The sequence below is a fragment of the Streptopelia decaocto genome (genome assembly GCF_964273445.1).
Source record: "Streptopelia decaocto genome assembly, chromosome: 12".
NCBI lineage: Eukaryota > Metazoa > Chordata > Aves > Columbiformes > Columbidae > Streptopelia > Streptopelia decaocto.
This window is the reverse complement of record NC_138667.1, coordinates 4,975,056-4,999,387: the sequence shown is the minus strand read 5'-3', so window position 1 is coordinate 4,999,387 and position 24,332 is coordinate 4,975,056. Positions and strand designations below refer to the sequence as shown.

General features: G+C 41.5%; 1 protein-coding gene across 1 annotated transcript in view; it reads right to left on the bottom strand.

The window, feature by feature from the left end:
• Positions 1–6,955: 6,955 nt before the first annotated feature.
• Positions 6,956–24,332, bottom strand: part of CLINT1 (clathrin interactor 1) — a 47,751-nt gene continuing 30,374 nt past the window's right edge. Inside the window, exons 6-12 of the mRNA XM_082063844.1 lie at positions 23,573–23,747; positions 18,415–18,658; positions 17,835–17,916; positions 13,896–13,973; positions 10,074–10,369; positions 9,170–9,374; positions 6,956–8,709 (exon numbers count right to left, since the gene is read on the bottom strand). Of these exons, the coding sequence (XP_081919970.1) occupies positions 8,369–8,709; positions 9,170–9,374; positions 10,074–10,369; positions 13,896–13,973; positions 17,835–17,916; positions 18,415–18,658; positions 23,573–23,747 (1,421 nt within the window). The 3' untranslated portion in view covers positions 6,956–8,368. The remainder of the gene's footprint in view (positions 8,710–9,169; positions 9,375–10,073; positions 10,370–13,895; positions 13,974–17,834; positions 17,917–18,414; positions 18,659–23,572; positions 23,748–24,332) is intronic.

Genomic DNA, 24,332 nt, shown 5'->3' with positions numbered 1-24,332 from the left:
AAGTTTTTTTGCAGTGCAAAAAAGAAATTCTCCTGGTAGCGTAGCAGCCAATGCACTTTAATAGCTAAAACTACGTCAAGGCTTCTGCTGACTGGGTGGAAATGCCATCTTTGTTTTGCGTGTAAACATGGTTCTGTGATGGCTTTTTGTGCTCTGTTAAAAAAGGAACTTGGGATGCAGAAGATGAAGGTCCCAGCTTACGCAGGAGCTGGAGCCGGGCGGCGCGGGGAGGGACGAGCTGGGAGCCAGAGCCAGGCTGGGCCCAGCCCCTGCGCCCAAAGAGAGAGCAGAGCCCCTCTCCCGGGGGAATGAAGGTGGCAACCAGGAACTCCTCGGGCACCCCCTTTGCTGTGAGTCTCTCCCTGGAATGGGCACAAACAAGTCTGGGGGACAGAAGGGACCCAGGGATGTGCTGGGCAGGGAGGAGGGAGCAGCGCGATGTGATGCTTTGCGGGGGAAGAGGCTGCTGAGCTCTCACGAGGTTGTGCCGCCTGCTTGGCCACGGCCGCAGCTTGGGCTGTTCTCCCTCTCGGCAGCTCTGGGCGGCTCCCGCCGGTGTCAGGGTTGCGCTCTGGCGCACACCGGGTCATTCACTTTGCCCACAGCACCGTTGTTTCTGTGGTCAGGCTGCAAGTGCTAAACCCAGAGAGACACCCACTCTGTGCCTGCGCACCGGCCCGTGCCCACGGACCCGGCCCGTGTTCGTGATGCCGAGAACCATCACCGCGCAGGCACTCACTGCTGGTGAGAGAGGAGACCTGGGGCAGCGCATCTGGCCAAGCAGTTTGTCTCTAATTAAGCTGAAAACTGTCATCCTGTCTCCTCTCCTGCCCGCAGCCAACCCAAGGTCTCGATCACGGGCCATGGGCAGCCGACCCTCCTGCAGAGCAGGTACCTCCCGTCAGTGATGCTTTTCCAACCCTTTTTTGTTTGCAGACACCTGAGATGCCCGTGACCTGCAAGCCCCAGCACAGGGAGCGCGAGGTGACAGGCAGCAGGTTCAGCTCTTTCCTACAGCCCAAAGGCAACATCCTTGGGACAAAGATCAAGCAGCCACCAGCCCACTCTTTGCTGAGTCCCCCCCGGTGCTGTGATGGACCTGGGGTCCAGGTGATGGGGAAGGAATGTGGCACCGTGACAATTGTACATATGAGACAATGGAGAGTGTCCCAGCACCAGGTAGGGAGGATTTGGTCCCCTGGCCAGAGGGACAAGGGCCAAGGGGTGAAGAGAGGCAAGGGCAGAGATACACCTGAAAGAACCACATTTCCTGGCTTTTGGGAATTTAACCTTCAGTGTTGTCTCGTCCTCAAGTTGTTTGCAAACCAAAAATGGGGAAAGATTTTGGTAACCTCACAGTATCACCAACAGTTTGTTAAAAGACTAATTGCCAAGTAGCTTATGCATGTGGGACCATTAGTAATTCTGTAGCTATGCAAATTAAAACAGTGATGTATGATTTATAGCTTTAATAATGTTCTGAAGGCTCTTAAATTTTAATCACTTGCAACATCCTTTTTAATATTCAATTACTTTATTAACTAATTAGGTCACTTGCTGAAAAAGCACATAAGGCTGGTGCTATTTTAATATCAGCTGAACATCACAAAATACCTTTGAAATAGTGTAAATGGTTTATTTATTTTAAATAGATCATTAAGATGCTATAATTAATCAATCAATTACAGAAAAAAAGACAAGAAACTGATAGATACCAAACCACAATAGTAGCGGCTTCTCTGCGAACTTTAGAAATGTTCACGGGGATGCTGAACTCGGCGAACGTGGCCACTGAAGCACCTTCCCAGATAATTCATATTCAGCTGAAGGGATAAGGTTCAAGATATGCTTGGTTCATTATAGATGCTTTTTGTATGAATTTAGCTTCCCGATTGATAAAAGCTCGCAAACGACCTTGAAAAGTTGAAGTGTTTAAAAGGACAGTGCTCCTTTACAGCTTGTTCTTTTGTCTGGCTCAAAAAACAGATTAAAACCGTAATATCTTAGCCCTGCTGATGGTGGGATGGGGGCGGCGCTGCCCGGGGGGGGCAGGGGCTGCGCCGAGGGGACCAGCGCTCGGTCCTGCCCGGAGCCACGGGCACCGAGAACAGAGAACGTGCCCCTGGAACAGCCACAGACGCGCTCGTCTGGCACCCAGAGTTCGCCCCTCCAGTTTGCACCGGCCCTTGGTGTCAAACCCGGAGCCTGAGAAGCTGAACTGGTCACGGATGCGCCTGCGACTCTGGAAAGGACTTTGAATAATCTCATGTTTTGAAACGTAGTAATTAAGGGTAAGAAAAACACTATTCTAGGAATTATTTTTTTTAACAGATTTGGGCTTAAATTATATCAATGTGATGACACAGAGTGCAATAGTTTTCCTCTCTTTAGAAGCTGCTAGAAAAGATCTGCGGTAACTACACGGCACTCACCTTGGTGTCATTTTCTCATAACTAAAACCTGTAAATCAGGGGGCAAAGAGCGTAACGCTACAGTGATCTTTCTGCTGGGTGTAAGACCGCCCTTTACAACTGAGTTGTGAAGAAAGCAATTCCAAATCTCAATTTACAGAGAGTTTGCTGGGAACTAAAACATATACAGGCTAAGTCTGGCTCTGAAGCAGAACCCAGATGGGGTACAAGACACTGCTCTAGTTCCCTAGAACCAAAAATCCCAGCTACCCTGACCTCTGATTCAACAGCTGACAGGAACTTGTATCATCGCTGTGACTTAAGATCAAATAGGAAAAAAGATCAATAGGAAAATAGGATCTCTTAGGAAAGTTCGACGCTGTTAAAATTTCTCATCAAAATAATTCTCCCTGCTGCAAGAACCTCCTGCTCAGTGTGACCGAAAGGAAAAACAGGCCAGACTAACCTGGGCTGGATTAAACAGCTGTGCAAAAGGGATAAGGATGCCTAAAATAACGCTAAATCCACGTCATTTAATGGGAGCTGCCACAGGAAATGAAGGTGCAGAGTAATATAGATATAATATACCAAACATTGCTACAGGTTGGGATAACGCATGGTGCTGTGCACCTTTGAACAAGCACTGATACAGCTCTTAGGGGGTCGGAGAGATTTATACAGTCACACGAGGTCAGTGTTTTTAAGAGTGTTTATTTCACCCTACAAGCATCCTGTTGTACAACACGGCACAAGGGGTGTTCCCAGTCCCTTACAAAGCCCCAGCTCTGTCAAATGGGTGCATTTTTATCACATTCCTGTAACTTCTCCCCAGTCACTTATTCCCGTGACCAACTCCTGTGTCGCTCAGATCATTCGTGTAGGAGAAAACGCATCCTCTGTCAGCAAACCCAGAGTAGTTGGAGCGGTGAACAAAGGGCCGTCAGTGCCGCAGACACAACCGGTACCGGGAGAAATAGGGAAAACGCAGCAGAACCGGCCGGGCCAGGCCGCTCCCTCCAGCCCTTGCTGTGTATCCACCTCCCCGCTCGATTCAATGTGACAGTGACACTTCACAGCACATTGCATCCAATCTCATTTGGAGCTGACAAAGATTGTTTCTGTTTTATATCTATTGGTTTATTAATGGCCTACAGCCTCTTAAGCAGATGCATATTCATTAGATAGCCAGCTGTTAGGAGCTTCCCAGATGTCGAAAGTAGCTCTGTCTTGGAATGCCTTTTTTTTTTTTTTTTCACTTATCATGAAACAAAGTAATTGTAGCTCTGTTAAAGAACCAGTTAATTACTGCATCAGTACCTTATGGTATGATTAAAAAAAAATGTAGATTTGTGGGTAAAACCAGTTTTGAAACAGAGATAGGCTGAGCCTTCGCTGTGCTGGACACAGGCAGAGCTCCCATAGACCTGGATGACTCCATGTCAGGACTCCAAGCCATCCAAGCTTTGCAAAGGCACCTTCCTTCATTTTCCACGTTCTGCAGAATTTGTGCCTTTAGCTCTTACCCTCCGATATCTGAACAGCGGCTGCAGAAGCACATACAAAATGAAAACGAGACATCACCATTTTTAAAGGTCGTTTTACACGGAGAAGCACATTTCCACAGCACCCCAGCTGAACTGTGAGCAGATCATTGAACAGGCTGCACAGATTGACTTACACGTTCCACGGGCCGTCCTCTCAGTCTCACAACATTAACCAGGCTCACCCGGTTGTCTTTGCAACTTGCTGGTTTCTCCTTTCTCCTTTCTTTCCTATGAGCTCCAACGGCAGCTCCCCAAGGCCGGGCTTAGCAGCACCAGCACAGCAAGAACCACCCGCCACCCAGGACAACATTTAAATAATTAAGTCAGCTCCAAATCCAATGGTCTGGGGAAAAAAAAGAGAATAATTGGAAGCATACAGCTAGTATACAGGTATTCAGTATTTAGTTTCCAGTTCTCTCATTTATATTTCTAGTTTTTGCCGGTCAAATATTTCGCTTAAAATGAAGAGTTTCAACGTTATGTGCAAACCCAGTGAAACAATTTGGAATTTTAATCAGCGACAGCTTGGAATAGAACTTGGGCGGGGGGAAGAAAAAAAGAATTAACCCCCCCACATCTCCATTCAAAGCCTCAATCAGAAGGAAGTGATAGTACTATAAAATGTCATCTGCTATAAACCTGTTTACAGTCACGCACAGAGCAACGTGGAGGCAATTTTGTAGAGCGAGGCCTGGAGCAAAAGCCTCTGAGAATAAAAGTGTCTTTAGGTATTTGTTATCCCGTTCTAGCCGGTATCACCTTGAGCGCACAACGCCTGCCTGCATTATGTAAACAGCCCATTGATAAATCCTCCCCCACCTCCCTTAAGCTGTGTCAGACAGTTCTGAGCTGACGGATGGAGCTGGAACAGATGCTGCCATAAATACCCTTGTTTCGCTGTTTCGGATAGAATTTCTTTTGTAGAACATGGTGGGTGCTCTAGTTATCACTGAACTTGCACCTGTGCTGGAATTTATGACTCCTTTGTACAGATCAAGATGCATTTTTTTGAATGATTTTATAAAAAATACACAGAGGGTTGGATTCTGACGGCCCTTTCTCCTCCCAAGTGGGGACGTCCTGTACAAAGGGTTTCACTACTTCACCGACCTCTTATCAAGTTAAGAAGCTACAGAACGCAGAGGTGGTAAAAGTTTAGATCTTACGACCACACAAACAGCAAATTCTCGCTATTTACTCCCTGTAGGCTCCAAACTCGCACGAGTTGCTGCTTTTCAGCCTGGTGTGAAAAGCTCACCCAGCTCTGCTGGCAATGACCACGGTCACAGGGCTCATGGGCCGGGTTTGCAACCCTCGTGTGCTTGGGACAATATGATGATAATACAAGCACTTTTTAAAAATTCTTTTTTAATTTTAAAATAAGATGTAGGTAACAACTTGCGAATAGTCTGGGGGAGAGCAAGGACTCCAGATTCCTGACAAGGAGCAGAGGGGGAAAGCCAAGCTGGACTGGGCTTTGAGAAGAGAGTTGGAGCAACAAGCACAGCAGCATGATTTAGGTTATAGTCAAGTTCTATTCGGCAGCAGCCAATAAATGGTAGATCTGTCACCATTCACACAACAGCTCATTGATGTTTTCACCTGGAAAGATAATTTCAATTTTTAATATATTATTTTGCTCATACCTGAAATATCAGAGATGGAAACATTTTGTGGTATACGTCTTAAACAAGTTCAAGATTGTTTTAAGCAAACAAGCCTCATTTTATATTTGCTTTATCTAAAGATGTAAACCGTATTCTGTTACGCTGTGACCTCTGATCCACGTCCTGTAGCGGGGCAGAGAATGGGATGAACCACCCACGAACAGGCTCCGTCACCGCGGGCTGAGGGAGCGCGGGCTGCCCGGCCCATGGGCTGAAGGGATCTTTCCAGCTTTCCTTTTCTGCTGTTTATTTTGGTCCGAAGGACTTGGTTCTCATCCACCTGCAGATAACGTGGCTGGCTGAAAAAACCTCTTTTCACACTCCATACAACCTTTTTAATCATGAGGATATTGATCCTTAAGATGAACACGGCAGAGGTGGTGAATCAGTTCAGTACAACTGCTCCATAAGCCCATGCACCCTTGGCTAAGATTCAGTGGACACAACCACAAAGATCCACTCTAAACTGCCCCAATGTTTTCCACAGGAGCTATTCTAACCCCAACAAACGTGTTTCATTATAACTAATCTCTTGATTAGAAGCAAAATCTCCGGTTCCTCTGAGGAGACGTGAGCAACCTAAACAAAGACGTGATCCTTCAGCTCAAAGCCAACAATTTAACCAGCTAAACTTACTTTAAAAGAACAGGATTATGCAGAGACTCACTCTCCTCATCAGAAAACCTTCGAGACCACCAAGAAGCGCAGCACCTGTCAGCAACATGGTTTAGGTTTGGGATTCCTTGCCACCCATTTACCACCCCAGGAACGAGCTTTCCTCCCACCACAATTTTCACATATTGAACCAGTTTGAATCTTTCCATCTGTTAGAACTGGAGGTTTTGAAGATGATTATTCCAAATAAGTTTAAAGGCTTCAGCGCAGGAACCAGAGCGATCTCTCTTCCTCAGCCGTTCAAGCCTGCCTTGATTACTTTGATGTAACAACACTTGAAAGCTCCTATTCTTTGAAACTAATTTAAACACATTGAATTGTTGAAAGATTAAAAACCGCAGTCAGCTAATTACACTCACTCTCATCTCTTATTCAGCAAATGAATCACTTTTCATTACCACTTAGCTGAAGTACATGAATTTCTGCCTAATTAGAAATGTTGTAGATGGAGCATTAGCAAGGCTGGAGCGGGTCAGGATATCTTGCCTGCTTCATTTTTAATTCCTAACAGTAGAGCCAGATAGGAAAGGCTTCAGATAAGAAGTCATTAAACAATTTTAAATTATTTATAAAAATTACTTTGCCCAAATTATAATTATTTTTTTTCCCAAATGCTCTCATAAATGTCAAATGGAATGAAAGGAAAAGCAGCCCAACATTGATTTTAATGAACATTTTAATGTTATGTATAACAGAACATTATGAATACAATGGAAACAAAGTTTTATCAATTTAATAATAAAAAAGAAATTCAACATAAGAAAAGGGAGGCAATAAATTTCATACCTATAGTATAGTGCTTATTCTTACCCATATTCCCAGCTTGTGAATATAACATCTTTGTATTCCAGATTCTAGAACCATGATTCATGTGAACTCAAATGCAGAATTACAGAAGGAAAACCAAAAACTCCCCAAACCGTAATTCATTCTTTTGTTTTCAGTAAATCAGTAAAATCTTCGACTGCTACAGGTTTCCTTTATTAATATATATATATTTTACTCCTCTATTGGATTCCACAGCTGCTAATGCCATATTTACACAAAAGAATCACCAAATGTTGTAGAAAAGCTAAGATCCAATGGTGTTGCATTAGGTAGGGTTAGAGATTTACATCAGTGTAATTCACCCTGTTATTTTTTGTAACGACGCAGAAAATAAATACTACTTTTTGCGTTTTGCCTGCTGCCAATGCCCTAAACCAGTGGATCCCAATGCCCTAAACCAGCGGCTCCGTTGGGATCCTGGTGGTCCAAAGGATGCAAAGTGCCACTGTCAAAGAACTGCAAGAAAGTGCATTTTCTGGAGTTTTCTGAAAGGAAACCTTCCAGCAGTCTTGGCCAAAGCTCCTCCCAGACCTGCACTGGATATCAGTACTAACAGAAGCATGATAGGACCCCAAAAATCTGCTGATCACCAAATTGTCAAGAGAGGGTTTTTACAATAAAAATTTGGGTAATAGAGCAGTGTGGCTGGAACATTAGCAAAAGTTATATACATTCCAGGTCCCTTTGAATTAGCCATAATCACATATGTAAGCCATTTTTGGACAAAAATATATATTCTTATAAAAAACTGATCATAGTACTTGAGTGACTTCAATTGTGGACTCAGTGGTAGTAAAAGGAATGATCCAATTATGACCAAGCGATCAGGGAGAGGGGAAAAGAAAGTCAAGCTCTTCAAGAAAACAAAAGTATAAAATTAGATTCAAACATTTCTACCCAGCTCCCATTCCAGTCTTCCATCAAGTCTCAAAGTTAAAATTGGTGGTTCTACATAGGAAAGGTTTTTTGGAAGGTCTCAATACAAATTATTTTGCAAAATCATCTAACACATTCCTTAGAAGAACCTTTCGCCTCTCCGGAATTCGAACACGAGTTATTTCAACACTTAGAAAATAGCTTTTGGTTCTTTATGTAGACACTTTGATAAAGAAAAAACAAAAAGTATTGATCAGTGTTTTCCATCCCTTCCCCAGCTCTATTTGTGCAGCTAAAAATCCTTCATTCAGTCTGCCCATTTATTTTATTTTAATTTCATTTTATTTATTTATTTTTTTTACAATCTTTATTTGCTAAAATTGGCAAAATTTGCAAAGGCATCTTGCTTGGGTTGTATAGTCCCAGGAGTCAGGGGGGTCATAGAGATATTGGGTACCCCCATTCCTATCATGCCCACCAAACCCATTCCTGTTGCCGGCATTCCCGTGTTCACGTTCATTCCCATCACTCCCTGTTTCAGCATGGGCGAGGGGGCCATGGGCGCCATCCCCATCGTACCCAACATCACGTTGGGCATTCCCATCCCCAACGGGCTTGTCTGGGGTCGAACAGGCGTCATGTTGGGCTGAGGATTGAGGTTGACGGCTGCGAAGTTCTGAGTCATGACATTCACGGGTTGTTGCATATCTGCCAAAAAGAGGACGCAAAAATCATTAGTCGCAACCTGATGCTGAAGGTGTATTTAAGAAATTACGTGGTAACTGCTGTGAACAAAGATATGATGGCCCAAAATGTGGCTATTTCACATGTTTCTCTGTGTGAAGGCTCAGAAAACTTTGATAAAACTTTGAAATAGCATTTTATAACAATACATGCTTTTATGTATATTCTAGAGAAATCCAGGAGATTAGGAAGCCTAAAAATCAAGATACAGCAGCTCTCCAGTAAACATATGTATGGACACAAGACTCCTTGCACATCGGTCTCCATTTAGAAAATCCCACTTGTGTCAGAACCATCACAGTAGCATAAGAAATAATGACAAAACGTAGGAAAACAGTAACTGACAGAATACTCCATCTCAAGGACAACCTACTAAATACAACCAGGGCTCAGTGTTGTGCAAAACAGCGCAATAAGCACTTACTCTGTTGCTGCATCATGGTATTAAGTGATGGCTGCTGGGGTTTGGAAGGCTGCATCCCAGGCACTAAATTGTCCAAACTGATATTTACACTGGGATCTGACCAAGTTGAGGGTAGAGTTTTGCTTGTGTTCTTCTGCACCACCTCTGTGCTTGCATTGTAAAGAGGATTAGGCTTCGGCATCATAGTGTTCACATTTTGCAGAGGCTAAAAAAGAAAAGTTTGTTGGTATCTACTTCAAACAATTGATCAATAAGCATCAGGACTAAACAGCAAGCATGATTTTTTTTCCACAGAATACAATAAAAAGCCAATGAGATCTTAGCCACGAATCAGCTCTTCCAAAGCAGTGTTGCCATGTGCTGTTATGCCACTAGAACGGGTTAAAAGAGCATTTTGTAAGCACTAATATCAAGCTCTCATTGAACATGTAGAATGACAGGGATCGCCTGCAGTCAAGTTTTGAACTCTAACACTGATTTTTTTCCTCTGAACACCAAGCTGTCCTGTTCTGGTTTCCAAAACCACTCCCCACTGAAGAACAGACCAGTCCTCACCTCCATCTACTTGAGGCTGGAAACCTGTAAGATTCTGAAGGTTTAAAATATCCTCAACCTCGTTTTCCCCAACAAAGCAGCAACACTCCACAGAACGATGAAGATCACCTCAGGGAGGACCAGCTTATAAAAGGAGGCTTTTCAAGAACTTTTGATGCCTTTTTTATTTTTAGGAGGCTATGCAAACATTTTCAGACAATAATTTCTTACAACACGCTGATCGCAATATTGGAGTGACTAGATAGACACTCCCGGAGGGGAATGGATTAATTCTCAAAATGGTGATTAAGGAGAAAGCAAAAGATTAATTGAGGAAGGTCATTAGCCAGCTGTACAAATAGCAGCGTACCTGTGACCTCGACATGGGTAAACTGATGCCCACGGCATTGAAGTTCATCATAGCGAAATTCATACTTTGTGAAGCGGTCATGGTTGTCTGAGAGGGACCCATCAAATCAAAAAGATCAGTAGAATCTGAAGCAGTTGGAGGCTGGCCAGATGATGGCTGTGAGCTATTGAAGAGCTCCATAGACGGCTGCTGTGCCGTGCTGCTGAAGAGGTCTCCAGCTGAAGCGCTGGGACAAGGAGAAGCTTGGTTGAAGGCACTCCAGTCACCAAAGTCTCCATTTCCACTTGTTGCTGCACCTGAAGAAAAGGCAACAGTGCGGGAGGAAGGAAGACAAGAGAAAAGAAAGGCAGAAGAGTTAGAGAAAGGCACTGAACAAATGCCATATTCCACGAACTGAAACAAATGAGAGCTGATCTGTGTCCGTCCACATTAACATCTGCAGGTAGAACCTCCATCTGGACATCACTCCCCCTCATGAATATTCCAACAATTTTAACAAGGTAGCAAAGGGAATACGAAACACCCATGCACAGAAACAAGAAGGATGTTTGATAACATCACCTGTGGATGCGAGACGAGTAGGGACAGGTTTTCTTTAGTAGAAATATGACCAAAAGATCACTTAGGGGGAGATTGGAGACTCTAGTCAAAGCACCACCCAGAACTTTGATAATATTTATCAAGTTTTTATCTCAGTTATCTGGTGTTTTCTGAGAGAACAGTTGTCAGGAATGAGCCACTTGATACAGCAAATACCGTCATGATAAAAACAAACACAACTACTTCAAAAATTGTTTATATACAACTAGTAGCTCTTGTATAAAACAATGCTGATGGAAATAAAACCCAGAGCTTTGAAAGCGGGTTGCCAGGGAATTCTTGTTTGAGGTGATAAGGAATAATTTCTTCCCATCCCACAAAGTGCTCAAGTGAAACACATTAAGCTCTCTACGTCTGAATGCCTTGACTTGAAGCTGAAATTCAATCTTGGATCTAACAATTCCCTCAGCAGAAGCTTTGCTGAAATCTTAGTTGATCACTTAAACTTTGTTTAATTTCAATAGACCAGGTTTTCTGCAACAAGCACTTAAGTGAAAACACAAGTTACAGCGCTCTCTGTATCTTATGGTGAAGAGCCAAACAGTATGAGCTGTTTGTAGACAACTGCAAGGGCGGCTATTTCAGGATCATAAATGTCCAGAGACACAAACCAGTGAACTGAGAATGTGTCAAAACCTTAGAGCCAAATGGGAGGAGATGTTATCTCCCTTAAAAACCACATTTTCTTCTATTAAAGGGTTACTTCACAGGAGTGATAGGGGAAGAAACGCTTACAAAAACATCTACAGGAGATGCTAAAAATACAGCAACGCCATTTAAATAGCTCTCATTACACAGTGAATCTCGGTCCAAGTTTGGGCCATCACCCAGAGCAGATTTTGAGTATGTCACTGATAGACTTCTGGTACTGCAGCTACAAGCAATGTCACTGCCATATGCAATGAACTCTGAGTTCCAGCAAGCAGTGAAATCATCCCTTCAGTTTATTTAGATGAGCAAATGAAAACTCAAACACGTAAAGCTGGAGTACATGAATCCAGTGCTGGTTTCCAGTTCCATGTAAATATTCATCAACAACCACCTTCAACCTTCAGTCGTCTTTGTCTTTAACAATACATTGGAATTTACAGAATAGTAGGAGAATAAATCTGTTCACAAAATCCAAGTATTGCCAACAACATCAGTGCACGAAGTGGACAAATATTCATTAGCTTAGGGCCTTACTAGAACATTTGCTTTGATCTCCCTCACAAAGAAGGGCTCTACTAGAATGTTTCAATTAGTATTACATATTAAATATTAAAACCTACTTTAAATATTCCTGATAGATAAGTAAATGCTGAGTGTGCTCCTTCTGTGTTCAGACCTGTGCACTGGGCGCCAATAATGGAAGTGGGGGTAAAAGGGATAAGGTTTTGCCCCTTCAGTAGAACTTCAAAGATGATTAATCAAAAAGGAAAAGATTTCTAGAGGGGCTTACGCTGTTCAGGAATGATTAATCATTTCACAGGACTCCTTGTCCCTTGCATAATGGTGATTGGAATAGATTAATCATGTTAATGCAGATAAAGGATTGTATCAATTTAGACTGTATTAACACACAAATTATTTGCATAGTAGGCGGCTTTGTGCTTGCAAAACAACTTGGTTTTCACTAAGGAAGCCTGTTTAAAAAAAAAAAAAAACCACCATCAGAGCAGTTCTTTCCGGCCAAGCAGATTAAAGGTGTATTAACTAATCCATGCCTTGTACAGTTTTCCCAACACAGCAACATAAAGGAAGAGATCTAAACATGCTGAATCAAGCTGGCTCGCAGGCAGGTTTGCTGATCAACCTCTTTACTATTTTTCTCTTATTCTTGACTTAATCCCAGCCCCTTGGTGAGAACCCGCAGTCACCAACAGCACTGCTGCCCAGATCAACAGCCCAAGAGGCAGCCAGGAGCTCCCTCCACTCCATGGCTGTTTGCAGCACTGGCCTGTCTGGCTCCCAAAAACTCTCCAACAGAAGGAAGCCAATCGCTTCAGGGAGCTTCCCAGTACCTGTTTTTTTCAGTCCAATTTTAAGGGAAATGTTTTTCAGACAGTGGCCATGTCTACATTATAGCTTGCGTGTTTGCAGGCAAAATGACTGTGCATGCACCGGCCAGCCGTCCGGACACCCAACAGCTCAGAACCACATGCCATGCACGCAGGGCAAACCAGAGTGCTGTCCCAACAAGTGCTACTAAAATCCTGCTCTTGTGATGGGCAGGGACTTGTTTGTGCCTGACTTAAGAAAGATCTGGGTATCTTTTATTTAACACGCTTCTCTGAAAAGGGAAAGAGACCGTAACAAATTGTTATTTAGCCAAGCTGAAATAAAGCATTGGTCAGTTTCATCCCACAAACGCATATGTGCAACTTCAATGGCCATCAGTGAGGTTGTGCTGTGTGTGGAAGACACAGCTTGGCTAAATTCCTCTCCAGCATATGAGGCGTCCACTAGTAACCCAGACACCACTGGAAGCTTTGGAAAGAGCCTGTCTCAGGCTCTCCTCATTATGCCATACCAGAGCAGCTCATATTTTTTTTTCTTAATAATTAATACCTACTCATATCTGAAAAACCCGAAAACTGTTAGTTGAAATATTAGAAAAATAAATACTTTTTATTGCAAATAAAATAGTTGAATAACCTTACATGAAACACTGGGAAGACTATAGTGATTAATAATCTGAATGGTCCTATTGCTACAGCCAATTTTCCAATCATTCTGGAAACACAAATACTGTCTTCCTGAAGCATTCATCACGGTAGAACTCCAATTAAAACAGCTCCTTGCCCACCACTGCAAAAGTGGGACACGCTGGGCTCTTTTTTCAATTGTTGGGTGAGTGCTCTTCAGCCAGCGTTTGGACCCACACTTATTTCAGGTTTTACTTTTCCTCTCCAGAAGTCGCATCTGATTTCAGTGCATCTCAGAATTAGACTTGAAGCTATGCTTTGAGTCCTATTATATGCTTATATTACTAGATGAACAGGGATATATTTGTAATTCCTACTAACATTTTTCTGAAATAAAGCCCATGAAAAGTTTCAGGTTCGATGAGATGTGCTGTGCTGGATTGTAGAGACCTTCCTTACTCAATATAGCACTTGTGGTCCAGTTACATTAATCCAGTTTGCCCTGGAAAGGGAAGTGATTTTCAATAATGCCATGTGGTGTCTCTTCCCTTCTTTCTGCCCTTAACCAGCATTTCAATCTGTAAATTAATCCTACCTTGTGATGGCGGGAAACTTGCTGAAGCAGCAGCTGAACTAAAATCAGCAAATCCTCCAAACGGGTCAGTTGATCCACCTAGAAACAGAAGGAGCCAAATGCTGTTAGAGGGTGGTGCAAAGATCCACTGCAACAACCGCACGCGGGCTGATGAAGGAAAGCTGTTCTGTGCTGGACATTGTTTTTCCCGTTCACCATCATACTGTAATTACACCAGCCTGAGCAACAATCAACTGGATTACTTCCAACTGTCTTGCAGAGCTTGCAATTGTGTTTTCCTAGGGAAGGACTAAAAGACTCAAGACTTTGCTATCTCTAAAAGGTTAACAAGGTTTTTACTAGTGAGAGATGCTACTAGTTTGGCAGCTTGTAAAATTAAAGCTTTGGAAGTATTACATATAAAAGCCGAACATTCTTATTGTAAAAAAAAAAGTTGATTTATTATGCTTACTGTGAAAAATTACACGTTGACTTATATGTAGTTTTTGTGTTACTTAAAGCATGAATGATTCTGCAATGATCTTGAACTGGGATTTCAAGGACAGAGCTTGATTTTTTGTTAATTTTTTTATAAGTTTGCTTCTTTTCTACCGCAGGAACATTAAGTTTTCCAACCAGACGCTTGCATACAGCACATGAATTATTAACTGCTGAATACAGAATAGTAACAAATTTTCACTAAAAAAAAATACAGCCAAGACGTAAAACCAGAAAGATTCAAGAACCATACTGGAAAACTGCTTTTTTAAATAAAATAAACAGTTTACAAAAAGGAAATAATCAAATTATCCTTGCTATTGCTTTTAAGTAGATATTGCACTGACCTGAGGAAGCTAAGACGTTGACCTTATTTGTTTGTCCTCAAAGATTTCACCTCCAAGCAGTCCCACCCTTAAAAGGAGCTGCAGCAGTTCAATTATTTTGCTTTTAGTGTTATGCGTACATTATATAGGTTACATCACAGCTGCTTCGCCTGCAGTGCTTAGAAGCCAGCCAGGTGGGACTGGAACATCTGTGCTGCACTCAAACACCACCAGGGACAGCTTCCAACATCTGGTGCCATTTCTGAATTGTCTTATCGCTGCAAGACATTCTGCCCCATCTGCTGCTCTCAACTGGGTTAATTAAACTAGAACCATCTCCTTTTTAATAAATGGCTAGCAGTAATAAAAGGAACCATTCCCTTCCTGATACATGTGTACTTGTATTTCTTTTTAATGTTATTTTACTGTAGACGTTGACAGGAAGGCGACTGTTCTTCCAAGGGGAAATGTCTTTTGCTGAGCATGCAGCATATGATATAAAACACGAGAAGGGAACACGAGGATGGTCTCTTTGAATTTTCAAAAATATAGCACTACCTGAATCCTTTTACCACCTTTTCAAGAGGGAGGAGATTTCACACAAAGTGAAGAAATTTCTTCAACACAAGTTCTGAAGTGATCTAATAAGCACCTTACATATGTTTATGTACAAGTTTTATACTGACTGCAACCAGAGAAGGAAAAAGGGTAAGACGAGCCAGCGAAATATCAAGCTGAAAACTGTTCTGATCATGTTTATTCTGCCCACTGCAAAGCACATTTTCAAATAATTGTTTTTCATCTTGTGTCCTTACAGAGTTCAGAACAGGTTAATGGCTTGAGGATTTATATGCAGAATGAGCAACACAGATGACACACGCTTGACCATATCCTCAAAAAAAAGAATCAATACTCTCATGCTACACCTCTTATCCCTGGGCTGTTCAAAGTATCTAGGGATTAATTTAATCTTAAAAACAGAACTAGGTTTAAACCTGAAATAACCCCTTAACATTTTCAGTCAACTTTTCCTCTACCTCTATTGTCTGTTTTTAAATGAAACATCAAGTTCCAGCAAAAGCTGAATGTGGTAACTCTCTACAGAAAGGTATCACAAGCTAAGATTAAAGACACTCATCTCCAGTAACATTAAAAAGGTGTTTCCAGCAGGTCTCACCACAGATTCAACGCCTTCTCAAACATATTGTCCCTTCATGGCAACCGGCTGCCCCCCTCACATACAAACTGTGTTGCTTATGTGATGTGCCACCCCCCAAGCCTCACCAACCGTCCTCCTGCATCTGAAAACACAAAGATAAGCAAATGTTGAGTTCCCTGAATTCACGAGTTCCCTGTTGGCTCCTTCACAGCACAGACCAAAGGCTGCGTTTGACCCTGTCCCCATGTCCTGACACTGGGAATGTCCCCACACCCTGTGCTGGGGGGAGCAGCGGGCAGAACAAGTGACCTGCACGGGAAGGACAGCGCTGATCTGCTCAACGTGAGCCATCCTCAAACGAACCCTTGCCATCTGCCTTCCCAGGTCAGCAAAGAGGTTATTGAGCAGGAGCAGCTGGTAACACGCCTCTTCTCAACACCATTTCTAAACGCTGCTTTGGAAAAAGAAGAAAAAAAGGCAAAAAGAAGAAAGGCTTGCTACAGCAAAGAGCCAAACTGAGGAAAGATTCAAATACACTGTAATATGGAAGCTGCCATAGTCCCTTTGAAATATAGGAAGGCTCAAGTTGAAGTGGAAATGTATGCTCACTGTGATTTTATTTTTATACATAAAAATAAAAACATCCACATCTGTATATAAATAAAACCAAAAAAGGCTCTAATCTCTCTTCCCATAAGAACTGGATAGGAGATGTTTCAGTGTCGATTCAGGGTAGTGATTCTGATGCAGGATCGTAATATTCCACAGGAACTGTGGTAATGCCGATGTACAACGAGCACCTTTGTACATGAAGTTAACAAAATAACGCAAAGTAAGTTGTTCCTAAAATGTGGGGGCATTTGTGCCTAAAAGAACAGATGCATGAAATTAATTTTATTTCTTAACCATTAGGAATTAACACCTATTTCAGAACAGACATATAAACTTACCTACTTTCCCAAAAAATTAAAGAGCATGAAGTTTTAAAGATCTACCCAAAATAAGAAAGAGAAGACTCAGATCTCTCATACTAAATTACCATGAAAATTTCCCTCCTATTAACTACTTTCACAGGTTACCACTTCAGTAGCCCAGTGATGAAAGGAACTGTGTGGCGGACAGTACTCATTATATATTATAATAACAACACCTAGTGTGACATATTACAGGGGTTCCCGCTACAAGTGGCACAATCTCGGGCAGAGGCAAGAGTAGATTTTACACATGCACGAATGTGTCCACTTTGTCACCCACGTGTGCTTTCAGCCACTGAACTGCCTTTTTTTTTTTTTGGCACAGTCTCTGTGATTTTACATTGTCTTTAAAACAAAGACCGGAGCTGAGTATCTGTTGGCCCGAAGATACACACTTACACATCTACAAATAACGTCAATGTGATCCCATATATAGTAAGAGAAGTTGCTTGTTTATAATGGAGGGTTACATAGGAAGTTTCTATCTATGAAAATGCACATTCTTGAATTTTACTTGCTATTCAAAGTGATCCTTAAGCAAAAATTCTGCCCACAAACTCTCCATCAGTCCACAAGTGCCTGGAAGTCCTTTTCCTATTCCATGGTAGTGCCAAGCTAAAATGAGGTAAAGAAACAAGTCTGCCATATGCTTTAGATGAAAGCTTATATGAAGACCATGTAGGTGCCTGGCCTTTGAATAGCACCATAAGAAATGCTTGAATGTGAATGGATTGCACTTGCTTTTAGAATTAATTATGAATAACTGCATTACAAACACGGCTTCTGACAGACTGATCTGGCAGTTAATCTTTGTGCTGCTAACATTTATTAGTCCCATGCAATCGCACATAGAGTACATTGTTACAAAAGGTTCCAGACAGCTCCAAAGTTTTTCAGTATTCATTTCTCATTTTATCCGTTACATCTAAGTAACATCAAACAAGCTTATCCTCAGAATTGGTTCGAAACATACACTAAGAAAATCAAACCAAAATGTACCTACCTGTTGGGACTGGCTGGCTGGCTCCATCGAACAAGAGGTCAACCAGGTCGTTAGATGACTTGCTGCCAGAGGGTACAGAAGCCTGAAGAATAAATTACACAACAGATCTCATGATGTAACCACTCATCCTACATGACTTTAAGTAGTCTGGGTTTTCTGGAGGGCTTTTTTTGGATTGTTTTCTTTTGCTCTGGAGTGATGGCAGATTTATCTTTGAAGTCAACAATCACTGGAACCTGGCTAAATTTAAAATCTAATACGGGCTCAGTTTTTTTATGATAACTGATGAATTTGATAACTTTTCAGTAAGTGTGCAGGTTCAGAGAATCCTTCACACTTCAGGCCTAGATCTTCATTTTGCTTTCTGGAAGAAAGTAAACCATAGTAATGAATATATTTTAAAAATTCTACATCTTAAAGCAATCACACAATTAATAATAATTAAACTGTTCCACAGCCTTTGAAAACCCCAACTAAACATTTTTGAAGTTCCTTGAAGGCTGCTTAACAAAAATTGTACTGTAAAGTGTCTCAGAGATCAGAAGAAAAGAGTTTCCAACGTCATGTTTTACTGTCTCACCTTTGCAGGCTGGGCAGTGTGAGCAGCAGCATTCTGGTCCGGACTCGCTTTGTCTCCTGTATAATGTGCTGCTGCTCCCAAGTCAATGGTTTTTGAAGGATTTGCTGTGCGTTTGTGTCTGGTGGTGGTGGTAGTTTCTGTAGCTTGTGTAATATGAATGTGTTTCGTTGTCACAGTCTCCTCTTCATCTTTAAATTCGGCTTTGGGAGATTTACCTCGTCTTGATTTTTCCTCATCGCTGTCACTAGAAAAACAAAAGCAATAGAATATAATTTGTGATGGACTCCTCAGTTACTTGAGTGGATATCTGGCTTAACCCACAAGAGTTTTGGTTACTGTAGCTCCTTATAGCAATGGTTCGTAATAAAAATACTGCTTCTTCCTCCATTTGAGAAATTTTACCCTTACGTAATGCATCTACCTAACACAGCATTGCACCTATTGTACAAAAGCAATGAAGAAAAGCAAGTTATTTTGTGAAACATCAACTGCAAGTCCACGGCAGAGGATAATAGGAAATCGGTGTTTAAATCCAGCACATTTAATTACCCTCTGACAGGAACTCCCCCACACGTTATGTAACACTTCAGCAAGAGAACGTTCAGTTGGCAGGTCTGCTCAGTGCTTACGCCAAGAGACAGAAAGCAGTGAACCAAATACAGGTACTACCTTTCAGGTTTCAAGAACTCCATTCCTATTTCATCTCATTTCCCTTTCCACATAAACAGGCTTTTACATTCTTTAAAAGGTTTGTGGAAAAAGAGTGTTTACAGAATTATACAATGCAAAGATGCCATTCAATTTCTATCAGAGAACACACATTTATTCCTACAATGTAAAAGAACAGAAGTGTCACTGTTTTAGGCAGAAACTTTTTAGATGTCACTGCATAATATCTGTTTAATTTGTTTACATCTTCCACTTTTATATTTTAAGTATTTCACGAACAAGCCAATTGCCCCACCAGTCACACTGCCTGTTACCATCAAGATAAGATTTGTACATAACAGTGAAAATTGCTACAGAGAAAGCTTAAATACATTGAAATGTATTTTGAAATAGTAATTCCCTTAGCAACATAGTTGAAAGTGGAAGGTTTTTATATTTTAAATAATGCATTAGAATACTAAAACCGCAAAATTTAAGAAAGGCTGTCCCTTTGTCAATGGGAATATGCCACTAAGTGCAATATACTCTGACAGGGCAGCCTTTGTTCTCTGTTAACAACAGTGGGCTGTGTGTGTCGTTTCCTCTGTGCACATCACCTGCTCACGGCTGCGGATGGCTCCATCCATTAACATCAGCAAATATGAACGCCCACTCCTTTTAAACTTTTTATTTTTAAAAGAAAAATAACCTAGTGGCCGGCAACTCAGCAACTACCGGCATCTGTGAGAACCAGCCTTACAGAGACAAGCGAACTCCAATGGCACCACGTACCATCATCCTTTCAAGGCACTTCAACCCTGTCTTACAACAACAGGTTGTAACTGGTCCAGCTTTGGTTTCTGCCAACAGGCTTCCTGCACACGCAGACACCCCGAGGACCACTACCCACGCTTTCATTTGTGACATCGGGATTTTAACACAAGCCCCCAGAGAAGCCTGATCTGCACATTAGCACAGCCCACGTGGCACATCCACCCTAAAAGTCCCAGAAGATCGTGGATGAAGTTGCCTTTTAGAGGCATGTTGAAGTGTCGAAGACCAGGACAATCACAACTATGGCTCAGGCTCTTCAAAATGGCTGCAAAATATTTCTTGTCATCACTACAAAGCCCGTCCAGTCCATATACATGGTCTGTGGGTTAAGTGACTGACAACCATCATGGTCTGGTCAAGGGACCTACTGCTACACAACTGGTACAGACCAACCTCACTAATATAAGAATGAAAAAGAGTAGGTCTTTGGTGATCTACAGCAAAATAAATGTCTAAAAGCTCTTTAGAAAATAAGTTAAACATATATGCCAGAAAGCAGGACAAATATTACAATATTCCATTTTCTATGACAATCTGCACTGCTTCCAAACTGTCTCAGGAGATCTGTTTTTATTTTTCTTTAATGGTCATATTAACAAAAAAGGAGAAATAATACAAATTAATGTTCCCTTTAAGTGTGTTTACTGTGCTTAGAAGAGTAAAATTGCAGTGCTTCATCTGAGAATTGCCAAACGAACTTAAAAACAAAAGTTATAGCTAGCACTGTACCAAATGATTAAAACAGACCCCTTTTTCTTTGCCTTAAGTTTTTTCTGGTGTGTTTGGGTTTTTTCCTGAACATTCTTTAAGACAATTTAAAAAGTTTACTGGTACTTTACCTGCATTAAACCCTGCTACAAAAAGAATCCTTTACATACACAGGAGTTACCTTTTAGCACGGCTGTTGCACCCTTTGTGTAGGTGTACTACAGATTTTGCTTCCTTTCTATTCTGTTACCTGTAGAAACCTTTCTGAATACTGGAGAAACAAGGCTTGACAGAGTTTTAAGAATTCTTATGAAAAAAGCGTCGCGTTTCAGAATAACCTCTGTATATCTACAGCTCATTTAGGAAACAGAACTTCAGCATCTGAGGCCAGACTCAGGGCAGCAATTGGTTTATTCGCTTAAGCCAAGTTCTAACAAGAGCTATGAAAGAACAACAGCGGTTTGCCCACCCCATGGGGTATTGTTTCTGGTCGTCTCTACTTCCAAGGGGATATATTACTGGATAAAAAGAATCCAATTCCCCAACAGCAGTACTCAAATTTTCTTTCTAAAGAAGAAGAAAAAGGCAGACGAGGCAGTCAGAGTCAGTTGTGTGAGCTGTGGTTTCACTGGAATCTACTGTCAGCTCCAGCCACCTACATCACAGCTTCAACTCTTCTTGCTTAAGTCAAGCATTTCTTTTTTCTTCTATGCAAACTACAAGTTTTGCAAGTAGACTCACAAATCCAGAAGTTTGGCCAAGTTCTTCTGGTGTGGATATTGGAGATAAAGATGGTGTCAGCCAAATTCCATTAATCACCATGAAGATGCTTAAGTCACATTTTTTCTTTGTGCTTCAAGACCTTTATTGGCTTCTACAGTACTGAGGTAGTAATGATTTATAAAGCTATTAAGATAGAAACAATAGAACATACAACAGCAGATTTGCCAGCTGAGCAAGTATCACCATTTAGTCACTTTTCCAGGGGAAACAGCAACTTAATTCAATGTTGTTATATAGTAGCAGGCCACAAATAAACTAGTAAATTTTTGCAGGCTTCTTCTGTGTAAAGACACAGAAATGCGTGGATTTCATGAAGCGTTTACAATGTTATGCTGTTGTGAGCTTAAGTCACATGATAATTAAAATTTAATGTTTCTTTCAGTTTCAATATTTAACTTCCCACAAAATATCGTATTCTGTTAATACAGCATGAATTATAAGGTTTGTATTTGTGGTATCCTTAAGTATAAATAGACAGATATTCTATAACCTTGAGTTCGGTCGTCTTAGATCTTTTGATGCCTTCTGCAGAAGGAAACCCCCTTTCTTTCAACACTGATGAAATCCCTTCCACGTTGCCTAATCACCATGGCAAGAGAAGCCAAAAGGAAATTTCAGGCTGGTAGCAATGCAAGAGAAGCCACAAAGCCACGCTGCTGCAACCTGGATTCCTCCTTACGGCAGGATAACCTGCAGCTACCAAATTGGTTTTTGCTCATGTTATGTCCCCCAAAATCCTACTTTTATTTCAAGACCTGAGTTTGTTTCTTTCACAAATTTTGAGATGGGTATCACACCCGACATTTAGCAAAAAATACAAGAAACAAAGAACGGACGAGGGTTACAAGAGCAAAACGAAAATGAAAAATGTAGTATTAGCCAAAGAAAAAGATCCGTGTAACTTGGGGTAGAGACGTACAGTGAACAAGTCCTCAAAATAAGTTGCTTTTTATAAAGATTAGAGTGCAGAAAGGACTGTCTAATACACTGGAAGGTGCAAGTCTTTACACCGGCACAAGCAAGAGACCAGGAGCCATTTGGAAAGAAAGCAAAGGAGATAAGATTAAAAACACGTTTACTGTACATCCTCTACATGGCGTGCGGACAGTGAGCTTCACCAGCTGCGTGTGACAAGCTGCTTTTGAAAGGTAAGTACAGAAAAGCACACGGCAATGCACCATTGTTTCATCTGAAATTGTTTACTTTTCTTCTGATCCCCTCTCTTTGTGGTCTATTGATAGTAAGTTCTGAGACGGAACCCTGATGAGTGCAAAGAACACCATGTTTATGATTTATTAATGCCCTAGCAAGAAGTCCAACCTGCCTCTTCCTCAGAAATACTACCATTATCATTATTTTTGTAATATATGCATGTGTGCATGTGCATTTCTATACACATACGTATAAAAATGTCTGACTGCATCTGAAGACATTCCTGTAAAATTATTAATCAAATCTCAGTGCAAATTTGAATTTTGTATCCCAAAAGGGAATGATTTCAATATACTTGAGTACCTTCTCTGTAACATTTTCAGATTCTGTTAAGTACAAATCTGATCTCCAGATAATAAAATTCAATGCACCTGTTGAAGTGTGATGTATGTAAAGGTCTTTCTACAGGCAAAGTAGGGCAGGTTTTCTTCCTTACTGAAAGAAACGTAACAGCCAGACGTAAAATACAAGTTTCTTGAGAATGTTCAACTGAAAACTGCCATTTTAATAAGTCACCTGCAGTCTGTTCTTCCTGAGATCAACTCATGGAAGAACCAACATGTCAAGGTAGGTCTAAGTAATTTTACATCATCTTCTTCAGCACTTCAGCATTCGGAGTAACTGTAGCATTAAATGGCAGCCTCCAGTACACTGGCGCAAGGAAGACCACTGAATTGCTGAGAAAAAGACAAGTTTAGGAAATTTCAGCCCAATTCCCTGCTTTGCCAGCAGTTATCTAAGCTATGGGCAGTAATGGGAGGCAGCCAAGAGCAGTTACCCATTGACAGAGCTATATTATTCCCCAAGGCCAGGAAGAGCTGCATAAGAAGTCCAGGAAGCAAATAATGAAGCCCAAAATGCTTCCATACAGACAAAAAGAATGGCAGAGTATTGTAACTAATGATTAGAAATGTCAAAGAGCTTCACAATAGCAATTTCACAGAATAAATTAATGTTAAAATAACTCCAGTACCTGCACCTTTCTGGAGAGTCTTCTCTATCTTTCCTTCGGAACTTGCTGATGGTATCGTCGATCGTGCTTCCAATTTTGTCACTTAGTTCACCTAACTTATCGCTGAATGGAAAAGCTGGTTTTTTATCCCATTCTTCATCCCATTTTGACTTGGGCTCAGGATCGTATCTTTCACCTGTGTAAAAGCATCAAGATAAGAAATACTAAAGATAACCGGAAAAAAAAATAAATGCCTGCGGTCTTTTTGGAATGTCTCTCAAGCCCCCCTGCCTTCTATACAAAAACTTTACAAGTTTTCAAAGCAAACTGAAAGCTCCCACAGTGCTGAATCAACACCATTACAGCAAGGCACAGCAGGTAACCCAAATCATTAAGTGGCAGGAATGCAGATCCAAAGACTTTTGTTTGTGACAGCGACACAATTTTAATGCACATCAGGCCAGTGTTGGACTCTGCTGAAGAAGCACAAGGGGCACAATCAACCCTGGCTGCATAAGCAGCTTATCAGAAACGGGACGTGCTGGTTTTGTAGCAGTCACTTAATGCATCAACTTCCACTCTTGGCCAAGCTGTGTGCTCAGAGGTAAAGTGATGGGTTTTGAATAGGCTGACATCCATGAACACATAAAAGCATAGTTGCAGAATACTGAAAGACATAAGTGTGCAATGCATGACTAAAAATCCTTTTAAAGAGATGAAAGAACACGCAGTGAAGCAACTCACCTTTCCAGCAGCCACTGAGTACCCTGAACGTCTTTAC